Below are 15,402 nucleotides of genomic sequence, written 5' to 3' on the forward strand. Positions count from 1 at the left end.
TTTATTTAGGGAGAAATGTTTTTTTATTCATCAGTACAATACATGAATGAATACAGTTTCTTATGAGGATCATATGTGGATGACTAAAACAAGTATTTGAAGAGGTTTTATGATATATATACAGATGGATATAACTAACATATGAGTCTGGTTCTTCTTAAACATGCAGGTTAGCTTTTTCCTCCTTATTGTGCTTACAGACTTCCACTCAGGGCAAGAGATCTCAACTGGACAACAGCATCAAGTCCTCATCCTTCATTCAACAATTCGCCTTTGCTGCTTTCTCATTCATATCGTTTCAACAACTCAAAGCTGTCTACTGGGTCTCTATGAGGATGGTGCACGAAATGCATGATACCTCCTTTTTTTTTTTTTTTTTTTTTTGGTTAGCAGTTACATATGTGAGTTTGCTTACATTTAAAAATACAAAAATATATTACCTCTGTAGTTATTCAAGGAAAAAAAGCATTTGCACTTATAGCAGTTCTCTGTTAACTTCATTTCGACTTTGTTGTACCTCACACAAGTAACAAGGTCATTATTTATACATGAAATTCAAGTAAACAACATCAGGTCAAACAATAAAAATAAAAAAAAGTAGATAGTTGAGGACCTCATGCACAACGCAGTGTAAGAAACAGAAAAAAACAAACAAAACGTGTACATAAAAAGGGAAATAGCATCATTTAGATAGTTCTTCCATAAAGTATTAGGGGATTTTATTTTGAGTTTGGGTCCGGCCCGTCGCTCTGTAGCCTGTACAGAAGCACATCCATTTCAGTAGGAACAATTTACTGGGCATAATAAAGTCCTGACAGATGTACAGCAAACATAAATCAGACTTTCTGACATGGACGAGTGTCCAGGAAATCGCCCTGTTGTGTTTCATTTGGTAAAGCTAGAACATTTACTGACCTCTTACGCATGTGTCTGTGCAGTGTAGTGAACCTGCAGAGACTTCTCTTCCACACATAAGGGCGACAATCATAGGAAAAGAGGGAAGAAGACACTTGGGAAGGTTGAAAACAATTCACTTCGGCTGCTTTTCTTTACCTGGATGTCTCGATCTGGGACTAGAGGTGAGGAGAAGAGCGCGTTTTAAAAATATTCATCTGATCTACAACAAGAAGACAGAAGTATTTTACAGATGGCTTAGATTGAAGCTCCACACATAGCTGGTAAGAAGAAGCAAAAGGCAGGGACCTAAGGCGTTTCTCACTGCTGTGTTTTTCATAGGGAAGAAGACGACGATCCTGTTACAGTGCAACATTTTCTCTTCCACGTACTGTCTGTGTGAAGTCTGCTGACACTGCTCCGTGGTAGCAGGTCTGGAGGGGGATGCACTTCTCTCTTTTTTTCTTTTTTCAATTCCGACATCACCTTTTTTTGTTGTTGTTGTTGTTGTTGCAGTAAACAGTACATATTAGGATCACAACTTGCATAGTGTAACAGCACAGCACACTAAAAGAACACTGCATAGCTAACCATCAAAGTTTTTCCTCCAGTCCGCCTGCGTACAAACTGCTCAGGGGTTGAACGATGCACACTCGTGCATCACAAACTGACAGAATAATACTGATAAACAAAACAAAAATCAAACAAAAATACTGCAGAGATCAGTGCTATGAGTACACAGAGACTGGGAATAGAGGTGACTTCTTTAACAATAAGACTGCGGAGAAGTGGAGTTACACATCTAGTACTTTGGCTCAGTAGAAAATATATTTAAAAAAGGAGTATATGCACCGAATTCATACAAGTCTCTGGATATACTGCTGTACAAAAGTCAGTTTTCTATGGAGGATAATGAACGGAGGATAAGTTATCTGTAGGCTACAAAGTCATTGCTTAAAAAAACAGTTAAATGCTTAATGTGTTTCACAACACATCCTGTCTGTTCTGCTTAGAGTGTTTTAGACTGCTTTTTTTTTAGTAGCTTTAAAGATTTGGTTGGATCTCCAACGTCTTCGTCCGTTCGAAATAGGTAGTGAAAAGAAATGCAGTTACTCTCTGTCAGCTCAAAGTTAGAAAAAAAAAACAAGCTGTGCTAATGGTTTACAACTTCATGGTGTTTTCTTAATGCTGATGGTTTAAGATGTAGTGAAAGACTTTTTAAAAAATAAGAAAATAAAAATCTGTCCATAGTTAGTTAACATGAAGAAGGCCAACGTTGTAGAGGTCCATTATACCTTTTTTTTTTTTTTAGTTCCTATGAAGACTGATAGACGATATCGCCGCCCTGCTTTTTTTTTCTTTTTTTCTTTTAGTTCAAAGTGCAGGGAGAGGAAAGTCAGAACCCTGTAGGAGCATTTAGGCCCTAAAACTGTCCCTTCAGAGGACCATAACTTTTCTGGTGCACTTGCAGGTAACGTTCGCAGTCCCACTCTGCTTGAAGTATTACCCAGGCCGAGCTGTGTTCGGGGAAATACCTCGCTCACTGCTCTCACAACAATCCTCGACTCTTCTTCTCTTTCAGTCCTCATTTTTAGTTCATGGCGTGCTGGCGGATCGTGTGGAAGATCCAGTCCATCTTTGTAGTCCAGCCGCCGTGGTGAGCGTCGTTCATCTGCTTCATGAAGTAGTCCAAGGCCTCCTGCTCAGTCTTGTCCAAGGCCAGGGTCTTCCTGATGTAAGCGATGTCGTCGAACGACTGCAGTTCGGGCATGCCCGAGCCCAGCATCATGGAGAAGAGGTTGATGAAAAGGTTGGCGTGCTGCCGGATTGCAAGATAGGCTTTGTAACACATCTCCTGGAACCTGGGCGAGGGCAGAAAGACCATGGAAGAAAGGAGGAGACAAAAACAAGGTCCAGAAACTTTAGAAACCTGACATGGGGAACAGTTAAAGCTAATCTTGTAGGATGGACACGTTATTGTCATTGTATAAAAGAACACAATAAAACTTTGTTTGCAGCCCTCCTGTACAGCGTCCTTTAACAATCTGGTCAAATATAGAAAGCATACCAAGAACTGTACATAGACAAAATGTTGTGCAACATGGAGTAAAGACATGCCAAACACTACAAACACTAACGTTCAAGCTCAAGTATGTCTGTAGACACCAGTGTTTTTATGTGATACCTCATTTTGTTCTTTTACTTCAAGACAAAAAGCTGTCGTGTAGATACCTTTCAAACTCCCTGGTTTTGGTGCATTCCTGAGTTCCTTTGCTAATAACAATCAGGAAATCCTGCGTGAGCACGAAGGGCACCCGTTCTCTCTTGTACCCAAACTTTTTCTTCTTGTGGTCGAGAAAGTGTCCAAAGTCTATGTGAAACAGCTGTGCGAACGTCAGAATAGGAAGAAATGTAATGTTCATTAGTGTAAGGAAACAAACTAAATGTACAAATAACATCAACAAATATATGCAAACATTACCTGTCCATCGTCTTTGACCATAATGTTGCTGTTGTGTCTGTCACCTATGCCCAGGATAAATGTGGCTACACAGTAACCAGCACAGGACCGGGTGAACAGATCTATGGCCTGGTCATACCTGAGACATCAAACACAAAAAGATGATGCTTTGAATCAGGAACGACATGTAGAGAACCGTTTTCTTTCCCCATAGTTACAGTATGTATTTGAAGCCCCCCCAACACACAGTTTAAAGAATATGAGAGAAATGTGTTGGTCAACGATCTCGTCTGGGAAGGTTGCCTACTTTGATAAAGCATTTCATTTGATCCAAAAAAAAAAAAAAGGAAGTTTGTTTTGAGGCTAAATCAGCAACAGCTCCATTGTAGGATAGGACATGATTGTTTTCAAATGTTTCCTTCAGAAAGTGAAAAACTTAAAAACCTACTTTTTTAAAATTGGCTTATATTTAAGAAAAAAATACAGGATACGTGTGATTAAAAAACTTGAACACCTGTTCAGATTTCATAAGTACTCGACTTAAAGTCTTTATTAGTCACTGATACTCCCTGATAGATGAGAAGAACTCTTAAAAACGCTGTCTGCACTCACATCTCCCCCTTGTTCTTGTCCTTGAGCCACTGATGCAGCGTGTGGCTGTTGAACTGCAGCGCCCCCTTCAGGCCTCCTTTGCACTGGATCTGCATGATGGTGTGAGAGTTCCTCACCACTTCGATCAAGCCCACACAGTCTCCGATGGACAGGCAGCCATAAGGCAGCATCCTGCGAGAGGAGGGACGGGAAACATGAAGCGAGGCAGGGATACTGGAGACAGCAGTGACATCAGATGACTTCAGGTGGTTTCCAATGATCTGCATTCAGGTATGGGGGGTCCAACATGAAAGCACCGAGCGCCGGTTAATGTGCACCTGCATTCTCGCTGTCATGGGGAAGTGAGGAGCCTACCTGAGATCAAGGCCTTGGTTCTGCCAGATGTTCTCCATTATCCTAATGATCTGCAGCGTCAGCATGTCCTGCCTCAGATCTGCAGGGGCACAGAGAGAGACGAGGAGGAGGATGACAGTCAGGTGATTATTAGCTGCTTAGCTCCACTTTGATCAACAGCACCATGCATTATGGAGCAGAGCTGTCAGAGTCGCTTTGGTCACAGATGGTGCACCAAAATGCCCGAGCAGCAGCGGTGAAGTGTGACTCGAATAAGAGGACTCATTCTGATTTCTAAATTAAAAGCACGTAAAGGTTGTGTCTGTGTGCCATGATGCTGCACTCGTGAACTGAAAAGAAAGAAAGAATTAAGACGCCTGCTTAGAGATGCATCTTTAATGCGAGTGTGTGTGTGTGTGTGTGTGTGTGTGTGTGTGTGTGTGTGTGTGCGTGCGCACTTACAGTTAAACAACACAAACATGGGAGGCTAAACTCACCGTCTCCATTTTTGAAGATGATTTCGTTGTTTTGAAAGAGCAGCTCTGACATCATATCTGGGTTTTCCCAATTAAGCCACAGCGGCCGCTTGGCAGACGACATCATCCTGCATTCTTCCAGGCTGAAACAGACGTGAGGGTGGATGAGAGGACGGTAGAAAAAGAAACCACTTGTCGTTTTAAATCAAAGTGACAGTGTGCTCGAGAACAGACTCAAACAATGTAGACAGTATTTCATCCATCACGTGGTTAGGCATTAAATGAGTTCAGTGAGTACACCATGACTAATTGTACTTTATAGAAACACAACACAAAGCTAGGTGTTCATTACAATAGTGCTTGAAACCTTTAGCAGGTCAAAACGTTTCAGTGGAGATGGTTAGATAAAAGGAGTGCTGATGTACCGGAGGTTTCCGAGCTGATGGGCTGGATTCAGCGGGGAGGTGAAGTTCTGCAGGGCGTCCATGTAATCGGGCCGTCTCATCTGCTCCACCAGAAACTTCATTTGAACCTTTAAGGTCCGAAACAAACACATCAGTCAGTACAACAAGAGCACACTGAGGTTTGTTTGTTTTTTTCTCGGCAAAGTGATGACACAGTGAGTTAACGCTCTAAATCAATGAGGTCAAGTGGCCAGTTAGCAGGTTAAACAAAGAATTTACTTATGTACCAACACTGGTGTGACCCATTATCTGTCTGAGCCAGTGCTTATATAACTAACTGAACGTTGTTTTCCAATGAGCAAAATGTTACATAAATTCTGATTACTACAAAATGCTCCATAGAACAAAGTGTTATTAAAAGTATTGACACTTCAACAGGTTTTAAAAGGATATAACTGAAAATGTGACAGTATGAAAAGTACAAAAACGGCTCTAGTCTCAGGTTGCACAGCCTAAGGCTGTGACACCAGTGAGACAGACTAAGAGGTGGTCGAGTGAATTAAAGAGGGAGTAAAGAGAGGCGTCTCACACGGACACACAAGGTACCTTTATCGTCTGTTGCAGACACACAGAGAGCAGAAGAGAGAGACAGAAACAGCAACGTCAGACTGACACCTTCAAGTGAGCAGCAAAAGAAATACAACAACAGGCACATTCTCTGCAGGCACAGACACAAGCATACACTTCTCGGGGATCATCACTGCTGACTGAGAGGGATGCTTTTAGTATAATCAAGCTCATTATATGTCGGTCGAGAGTTCAGTCACTTTATCTGCAGCAGCGCTGCGTGCACGTTAGGAACTCAGAAAAAGTTTTTTTTTTCTACCCAAACCTTTTTCTATTTGTCTTTAAGATCTATTTGTCTGGAAGAGCTACGTATCATTATTTTATAATAAAGTTTCTTTAGGAATACAACTGGAATTTAGTCGTCCAATGTCCCAATTCTACATGTTTATGTCATTTGTATTCAGTTGTCTCTTGTGTTGGCCTTCTTTTTTTTTTTTTTAAGTTTAAGTTTCGTTTACATTTGTGGACCTTTTTGCCTTTATTGGAAAGGAAAGCTGAGGAGAGACAGGACATGGAGGGAGGAGTCATTTGTGGGATGACATGTAGCAAAAGGCAGAGATCTGATTTGAACCTGCGGCGGCGAGGACTATAATCTCTGTACACGGCGTGCACAACTCAACTGCTAGGCTTTCTGTCGCCCCAAATGTTGGCCATTTTAATGAAAGTGTCTATTCTTCAGTTAGCGTCCTATTTATTTTAAGGGAATAAACAAGGAGCGTCACTGTGCTCTGATCTGCATTCATTTGCTTCCCTGGAGGCTTTTATTGAACAACCACTCAAAGAGCTGATCTTTATAAACAGCAGCTTAACTGCTCGACACAAAAACAGTCAAATAGATTTAACAGAGCACTAGTGAATGAAAATGAACAATATTGATTTAAACAAAGCTGTGGAAATAAAGATGGTACATGTACCATGCCAACTTCTTTTAAGGTCATACCCGAGTTTGATGCTGTATTTAAGTTTGAGCTTTTATTTAAGGTTTGTCTTTATTTATTCTTTGGCTAAAACAGTTTAGATCACATTGTTTTTCTGTCTCCTATCCAAGTCTGCTTTAATTAAGCTCTAAAATATTTAAGAAAAAAAAAAAAACAGTCCAAACTTTATCATTCCATCTTCTTAACTAGTGTCGTGGGATCTGTCGCCAGATTGGTCCAGATGTTGTCAAGATTAAACTCAACTGCTCACGGATCACAATTAACAGCTGTTGGCTGTCGGATTACCTTCTGTGCCTCATCTTTTTTCTCCTGTTTGAGGAGGTCGGTCAGATTGATGAGTTTCTCCATGGCCTCCACCTGTCTGCTCAGGTGCTTCAGATACATGCCACAGGCCCGGCAGTACGACTCCAGCAGCAGGCCAAACCGCTGGCTCACTGTCTTGTTGTGCATCTCTGACCTGCAAGAGGCAGAAAAGAATATGAGGAGGAGATCTCTCTCCTGAACGGTAAGTAACAAGCACATCTTTAAACTCCTGAAGGAGGCCCTTTAAAAATCAACTCACTTTAAATGCCAGAAGAAGAAATGTCCAATCCTCTGATTGGTTAAAGCCTTTTTCAGCAGGAAGCGTGCAAGTGGGTTATCAAGGTACTGCTCATACTTAAGAACCTGTGCACAGAAAACAAAGAAGTGTACAATAAAATCTTGATTATGTTCCTGAGAGCAAACACTGCTGTCGTGAATAAAAGTGAAACCTAAACTGTTCACACAGTTGGGGTGCATTCAAAGCAAGTTCAAAATGAAACCCACCTGAACCAGTTGAATGAGGTACTGTGAGAGTTTGTCATCAGTTAGATATTTCTCAAGGCACTTTACGGCAAACTCTCGGATCATAGGATCAGGGAAGTTGCAATCCAGCAACTCCATGGCTTGTTCTGGCTTGATAGCAGGCCAGTCCTTCAGAAGGCAATACATCTGAGAAAAAAAAAACAGATAAAAATGATTGCAGTTTTAAACAATACATGACACAATGTTGAAGCGTATCTGTAATTTAATCAGCTGAGCTTTTGCATTAACGAGTAGGAAAGGCACATATCCATTTCAAACCAGATGTCCTTCAAAATAAAGGCGTGTCAGCAGTAGAAACATGAGATTACCTGAGCGATCTCATCTCTGGAGTTCCATTTCACAGCCAGGAGGATCTTGGGAAGGATCTCTGGCATGTTGACACAGTCTTGTCTAAAAATAATGGAGTAAAAGAACGTTGTTTTTGTAAATATAATGGTGAAGAGGCCTCAAAGAAGCAAGATGGCGACAGAAGTGCAAACACATTACCTGTGCCTCCACACAAAGTCTTTCTCCTGCTCAGTTATTTCAGAAAGCGGGTCTCTGTTGCACACCTGGCGGAGCTGTTCATTGTCGGTGTCGGTCAGGGGGTTGTCACGTGCCAGCCTGTTACTCTACGACACGATAGACTCCACTGAACAATCAAATACAAACGGACAAACAAAAAGCCATTTCAATGAAATGCTTGATATCTTACCAAACCGGTGTGGCAGTAATTAAAGCCAAGCTCTCTGGAGATATTCCAGTTCGCATGATCTTCGATGATGGTCATATCAGGGTACTTGACAGGGCAACTGAAATGATCAAACTCCAGCTCCAGACAAGGCGTTTCCTGCATGTTTAGAAAGTAAAGGAGAGGAGAACAAAGAGAGAAGCTAAAGTGATTATTAAGAGGCTCGAGGCCTATTAAGACGCTTGTGTATTAAACCCCGGCATGTATTAAGCACGGATCTGGAACTTTACATGTCGTCATGAACTGGATTAGAGCCGGTTCATGACGCTTAAAGGTCAAAGGAATACACAATAACAATATTTAAAAAGCTTTAAATCTTCAGGTGAAGATGACACTGTGTACCATTTACTTTGATCTTTTTAACTTATTCCATTGAGATTGATGCATATTAGTGTTTGTATTTCTAACATGTACTTCTTATTTTACATCGTCCTGTGGGTTAGGGTTAGGGGTATAAACATTCACACGTGAAGATATGGAACTTCTGGAAGCATAAACACAGAGACGTGAGTCAACGTTATGTTGATGATGATGACATTTGTTGTTCACCTTGTTTGGGTTCGATCCTGTGACGCCGATAGGGTTGAGCAGGTCCTCTAGACCGTGTGGAACAGGCCATAGGTTCAGAGCCATCTTCCCTGCTACCAGTGTGTGGGTGTAGTCAAACAGGTTGATGTTGCCCCAGGCGAGGGGACAGTGCTCCTACAGGAAAATACCAAGAAGATGATGCATGTGAAAATCATTAAAGCAAACAGCCCGTGGGCCACGAAACAGACAGGTGCAGAGCAGAACAAAGGGAACATGTTTGTTTTCCATGCCGACATTAACCGACCTTGCAAATGCTTTCGTTTCCATAAAGAGATAAAAGGAAGAATACATTTGAAAAGAGTTTGAATGATGTTTAAAGGCTTTATCTCCAACATGTCCACTACATCAAAGCTCCCCCCCCCCCTTTTTTTTTTTACACAAAATCATGCAATATTTTTCCATTTTGCAATCACAACTGTACAGAGTAATTTCCATTCTTAGTGTTGGAGTCCACCTTCACGTTCAAACAAGAGAGTCAGGAAAAATGAGGACTTGTGTGAACCAGAGTAACAAAAAACAGCATTTTCTTTTGCGTCTGCTTCACAATAAGTGTTCAACTTGTGGCTGTTATAGCAAAGCAGGCAAAAGAAAGCAATGTGTTCGTCGCTGAGGTTAATGCTGACAGTGACAGTTTGTGAAAAATGTGTCTACAAAACCAGACATGGTCATTTATGCTACTTTTCTATTGTAAGGATTAATGAATCAAGAGGGAGCAGCCACAATGAGCTGCTGCAGGCTGCACATCTCCAACTCCTAGGCCACATATCCATTTCACGCTAGCTTCCTGTTGTGAAGAAATCTACTTGCACAATAAGCACCACTATATCAGATAGTAATATCTCAAGGCACGGTGGAAAACGGTCAATTATTTGCCCCCGTTTCCATCATCTAAATTTGATAAGACTTCTTTATTCATACAACTCTACTTTGTTTCCTGAACTGTTAACAGACATAGAACTTGTTGTTGTGATATATTTCTGCAAACTCGTGACTCAAGTATTCACTGTGGTACTGAATGTATTTGTTCTCACCAAAGTCACAATATTTGGCCAAATTAATAAAGAATTAAAGGGTCTTTTATTTCTTGTGGTGAGCTACTTTACTATGCAATGTAAATAATCTGCTGTGCATACTTTTAAACAAACAGTGTCTCTTAAATGCCTGTTGTTTGTTGCCGTGGATATCTGTATGTTTCTGCACTTTAAATGAAGCCCCACTCATGTCGTTGTAAAGTTTCTATAACTTCTTTGTAGCTTTCTAGCATTGCACTGCTAACCTCTTTAGCTCCCTTCCTTCCTTTCACTGAACAGATGGAGAGGCAGAGCCGGGCAGCTCGTGGGATGTCTGGAATGTACATGTCGTAGTTCAGCCACTCGTTCCACCTGGAGCAAACAGAGAAAGTACCGTTTAAAATCAATCGCTTGACTGTCTCGTAGTGGAGGGAATCCTCAGAGTGTGAGACACTACCTTGGATTAGAGCAGGGCACACGCTGGGTGTTGACATTGTCACACAACTGCTCTCCACCGTGGTATATCCCAGTCCTGACGTAGATCTGCATTACAATATATAAAAAATAAAATATTGTACATAATCACATTTTAAATTGATCTATGAAATGAGGGAATTCTCCAGTGTATGGGTATGTCATGATTGATTATTGTGGTGACGAAATAAAAAACCATTGGAGGTGTGCATGTTAGGTAATACTTTACAATTCCAATGACTTGCTGCAGAACAACATGTTTTTGACAGTAACTCTTTCTAAACTTCTTTTTTATGGAAGTCAACCTCGCACAAGGGATTTTTTTTTCCCACCACAAATCATTCATAGTGTCCTCGACCTCGTCTCCCTCCAAGCAATCCAACCCTGCAATAGCCAACTAAGTGACGTCAATTAATCGGAGGTTAGCTGATGGCTCACTGTGGTTTCGTCTGATTGGTCAAATGCATAGTCAATTTATCAAAGGCTAGCTAAATTCAAAGGCTTGTGCATAAAACATTTTCCTTGTTTCTTTAATTAGGGGAAGAGGAAAATGCAATTCAGTGTTAGTGGAGAAGTGTGATCACAGACAGAATGTATTTTCGTAAATCTAGAACAGCAAGTCTACTCAGTTATACTGAATGTGTACCTTGTCAATATCTCTGATGTTGACATTGACGTAAGTAGCGCACAGTATCCTGATCCTCAGCGTTCCGTTGATAGTCCACAAAGACTTTGTGGCTGTTTCCCCGTTCATGTAGGGCGTTGCTGTTGATATTCGCCTTGCATAAGACGGCATGGTGAAGTTGTCCATGGGCAGCTGGGAATACAGGCTGTCTTTGGCCATTAGCATCAAGTTAGGCATCCGTCCCAGCATGATACAGCTGCGCACATACTGTTGAGGACAAAGTGACATTTAGGGGTTTTTGTCCTGCCTGACATTTTGAAGCACAGAATTCAAAAAGTTTACAACATGTAACAAATTAGATTTAGAAATAGCGGCACAGCAGTAACTGAAACTAAAGTGACGCATTCAGTCAACTGAATCAGCATCATTTTACAGGCAGTACATTTCATAAGAAATTCAATTCTATGTAATGAATGCCAAGCACATCTGTGTTGGATGATAATTTGATGTGAAGTGAATCTCTTCTCCTCTAAGCACAATAGCCTCCGATGCAGCAGACCTGAGATTAAATTAGATTACCTTGTACTGACTCAGAGGGTATTTCTCCAGTAAGTACTCGTCACAGCCGCAGACTTTGAGGATGTACTTTCCCTGATACTCCTGCACACACATCTTTAGCTGCTCCTGGGAGAGCAGCATGCTGCGTGTCTTTTTACGAATGGCTTCAGCTATCACCTGCTCCGGTACATAGTCATGGTTGATCTTCAGGGTGTACTTCTGCTTGTCATTGCTGGGTGACACAATAACCCATATGACCACTATGATTTGGCCTGAGGGAAAGAGGAAAAAAAATTAGGAAATATGTGATCAGTTGTACACAAAACAAAGAAAGCACAGTAGTTGTGGTAGACATTGGATTGTATATTTAGGACATTATTAGTGGATCTTAATAGCTGAGTGTCAAACCTCTTACCTTTGTCGAGCTTGTTGTAGATGTGCCGGGGAAGTTCTGCACAGGATTCTACGTTGGGAGGATACACGTACAAAGCTCTGCTGTGGGGTCCGTTACTGTCTCTGAGGTCCACAGCCTCTTTACATACATTCAAAATGTTCCTTCTAAAGTCCTGCACTTCTGGGTCTTTCACCAAATCAAACTCACATATGGGCATTCCAATCGCAAAACCTGAAAGTGAAAACAAGCACTTCATTAAAAGCATTTTTATGTGCATTTTTTAACAGGTTAACGCTCCTCTTTTATGGACATTAAATTGTAAAGGCAAACACTTCCTACAGTTTATTATCATGACTGACATTAGGTTTGTGAGAGCAAAATAATTTGTAAAAATTACCGATCTCTCTGTTCAGAATCTTCTCTTCTCTGTTGCCTACAGGCTCAATTACTTTAAGAAAAGCCTGAAAGAGCCTGAGATCGCACAACCTCCTGGTCTCATCATAAAACTCCTCCCGCTCTGCCTCTTGGGTGACACTGACGAAAATGTAGGAGCTCTCCTCCTGCAGCAGATGGTATAGAGGGTACTTCCTGGCCTCTTTGAAAAGCTCATGCTTGACTGTGATCAGTGTAGCCTCCCGGAGGCACTCCAATGTGAGAATCATGCCATTTGGCAGAAGGCAGTCCACTAGGATGCTGGGGGGCATCAAGTGCATCCCCCATAGTTCTCCTGAGGAGGGCCTGGGAGGCATGGTCGTGCCTGCAAATCCGCTCTTTTCAGAGCCTGCTAATTATCAGATGAGCGATGTCAACCAACTGTGAGGAAGAAGGAAAGGGGATTATATAAGAATCACTGACCTGTGCACAATAATGCAAAACGCTTGTGGTAAATATTCAAGTATGCCAGAGTTGCATAGTGACATCATTTAAGAAACACTTCATTTACAGACCAATGCAAATTAATTGCCAAATAAACAGATATGATAACATTTGGTCAATAGGCTACACAATCACTACTGTATACAGTTTTATATCTTTTCTGATCACCGTATCTATAACACAAGAACATAATGTGAGGTCAAAGTGGTTCAACTTAGAAGAAAGGTGGCAGCAACACATCCATAACAACCTGGATCGATATCTTAAAGGATATAGATTAGAGTTATGAAAGCTGTCACGTTGTTGTTTATCTGTTCAACCACGGGTAACATAGTCAAACATAACAAGTCATAACATCTAAACAGACACTTCTTTAATAAATCGCTTTTTAGTAAGGTGATGTTAAAATTACTCATGCTTACATGAAAATAATGAACTTATAAACGTCCAGTCATGTCGGATCAAAGGACTTTAATATTCATGTGAACAGACGAGTTAGAACAAAACAAAACAGATAAGTCATTGAGAGTTAGCTGCTATCGTTGTTCTGAGCCTCGGTCACACTCATCTCTCACACTTTATGTTTTTGTTGGTTAACGTGAAGTGTTTGTTCCTTAGCTAGCTAGCTTATCAAGCTAGCCAAGTTCACTAAGCAGATCAATGTCAATTATTATATAAAAAAATCGACTGATACACAAGCAACATGTGAATAGTACAATAAAAGGGTAGGGTCCTGCAGTGTGTGGTGTGATAAACTTGGCAATAGTTCCGGCTAACAATATACACTAAAACACACAAACAAATACAAAGCTACCTGTGTGTCAGATAGCTAAAGCCAGCCGGTTAGCCGTGAAGCTAATCAGCACAAGCATTAGCAGCGGCTAGCTGAGGAAGTCCCATCCGCGCTCAAGCCTTAGTCCATCCAAACAATGATCCTGGAGGGTCAAGCAGACCCGCTTCACTGAAGTAAACACGCCACTATCTTCCCATGAGGTTGTCAATGAGATGTAGGGGAATACGCGAGTAATACTCCATGGTGGTCTTCATCGTACTGTCCCGTAAAAAAAACACTGCACACTTTGGTAGCACGTTAGCTCCACACAGCTAGCCTGCTCGAAGGAGGCTGCTAGCAGGCTCCTCATCATGGATGATGGACCGCCCTCCCACACACACAGTGAGGGGAACAGGCTGTCATGAGATGAGAGTGGGGAATTCAGGGGAAAGCCTTTTTTTTAACCGAAAAACCACCGAAAAACACGAGGAAAACTGTATGGACTTATTGTTTTGTTGTTACGGACAGTCAGTCACATGCACAGCTTTCTGCAGCATGTGTATTCATGGATGGAAAGGACCCTCAGATGATAAAAACTTATTCCTGAGACACTTTTCATAACTTCTACTACACTTCATGTTTTATTACTTCCTGTTGGTTTGTTATTATTTCCCTGCTGGCTTTTTAGTAAAACAATAGTATATCGTTTAAACTGAGCTTAGTGGGACAAGTCATCGCACATCTGCACACCCATCCTTGTGCAAACATGTATGTATCTAGGAAAGGGTTTCTCAACTAACAAAGCTGCCATGAGAGAAAGCCTCTGATACAATGTACCTATGATCATAACGCCATATGATCTTATATCAATAAACGCGATCATAGTGCACTTTAGTTCATATTAAAGTTTGGCGCTTCCCTTTAGCATTCAGTCCAATCATAATTCCCTTCACAAAAAGAGCAAGCTTTCCCCTTAATTCTCCCCTACGTGAGGTCAAGCGTCGGCCTCCCATCCTCCTGCTTAAATTTTAATTAAACCTCAAAGGGAAGCTTGGTGAAATCATTGTTCATGATAACTTGAGGTTTCCATCTCCGTTCATTCTGCAACTTGCCTGTCTGACTCGCAGTTGCTTACTTACTTACTTTACTGTTGACTTACTTACTGTACTTAGCCTACTTACTTACTGTACTTTGCCTACTTACTTATTTACTCACTGTACGTACTTACTAACTACACTTATTTACTTACTGTACTTAATGTTTTTATTTTATTTGTTTAACCTTTATTTAACCAGGGAGAGAAACTCATTGAGATTAAAATCTCTTTTTTAAGAGTGTCCAGGACATAACAAGCAGCAACACAAGTAACACAGTTTCAGACCAATAACAAAGCAGCCAAACATAAAAATACATCAACTTACTTACTTCCTGTTCTCACTTACTCTACATACTTACTTACTGTACTTACTTACTGTACTTACTTAATTACTTACTTACTGACTTACTTACTTACTGTTCTTACTTACTTACTTACTTACTTACTTACTTACTTACTTACTGTTCTTATTGTTCTTACTGACTTAGTGTAGGGTAGAGGTCAGAGATCAGCGCTGTGCTGGAAGTATATGGCAGTTTGTGATCTAAAAAAATGCATCTGGCCTCCCTTGTTTTTCAATGATGTTTCGGCCATTTACTCATGAGCCTGGTTTGAATCTGATTGGCTGGGATTTTCTTTTCTTCAAGGGACATCAGGAGAAGTTGACTTACTCTAAACAATATCAATA

General features: G+C 41.0%; 1 protein-coding gene across 1 annotated transcript; it reads right to left on the reverse strand.

Annotated features, from left to right (window-relative positions):
* Positions 1-14,320, reverse strand: LOC306827498 (phosphatidylinositol 4,5-bisphosphate 3-kinase catalytic subunit alpha isoform). The gene is made up of 21 exons (XM_079349352.1): positions 13,661-14,320; positions 12,368-12,783; positions 11,992-12,201; positions 11,598-11,848; positions 11,040-11,285; positions 10,377-10,462; positions 10,186-10,291; positions 8,871-9,023; positions 8,286-8,420; positions 8,078-8,202; positions 7,900-7,981; positions 7,553-7,717; positions 7,308-7,411; positions 7,031-7,202; positions 5,202-5,308; positions 4,798-4,919; positions 4,322-4,400; positions 3,968-4,138; positions 3,377-3,494; positions 3,127-3,278; positions 1-2,756 (listed from the first exon to the last, which is right to left on the reverse strand). Exons 2-21 carry the CDS (start codon positions 12,717-12,719, stop codon positions 2,486-2,488), a joined length of 3,207 nt encoding a protein of 1,068 aa, XP_079205478.1. The 5' UTR covers positions 12,720-12,783; positions 13,661-14,320; the 3' UTR covers positions 1-2,485.
* Positions 14,321-15,402: the final 1,082 nt, after the last annotated feature.

The sequence above is a fragment of the Symphodus melops genome (genome assembly GCF_947650265.1).
Source record: "Symphodus melops genome assembly, chromosome: 7".
Lineage (NCBI taxonomy): Eukaryota > Metazoa > Chordata > Actinopteri > Labriformes > Labridae > Symphodus > Symphodus melops.

Bases quoted from the DNA above. Each gene is read 5' to 3' on its own strand.
- LOC306827498 (XM_079349352.1), bottom strand. From the start codon at position 12,719: ATGCCTCCCAGGCCCTCCTCAGGAGAACTATGGGGGATGCACTTGATG. The intron at 10,292-10,376 runs GTAGTGTCTCAC...TGTTTGCTCCAG, and splicing joins GTGCCCTGCTCTAATCCAAG to GTGGAACGAGTGGCTGAACT. The intron at 9,024-10,185 runs GTTAGCAGTGCA...ATTTTCCTGTAG, and splicing joins GAAGGAAGGGAGCTAAAGAG to GAGCACTGTCCCCTCGCCTG.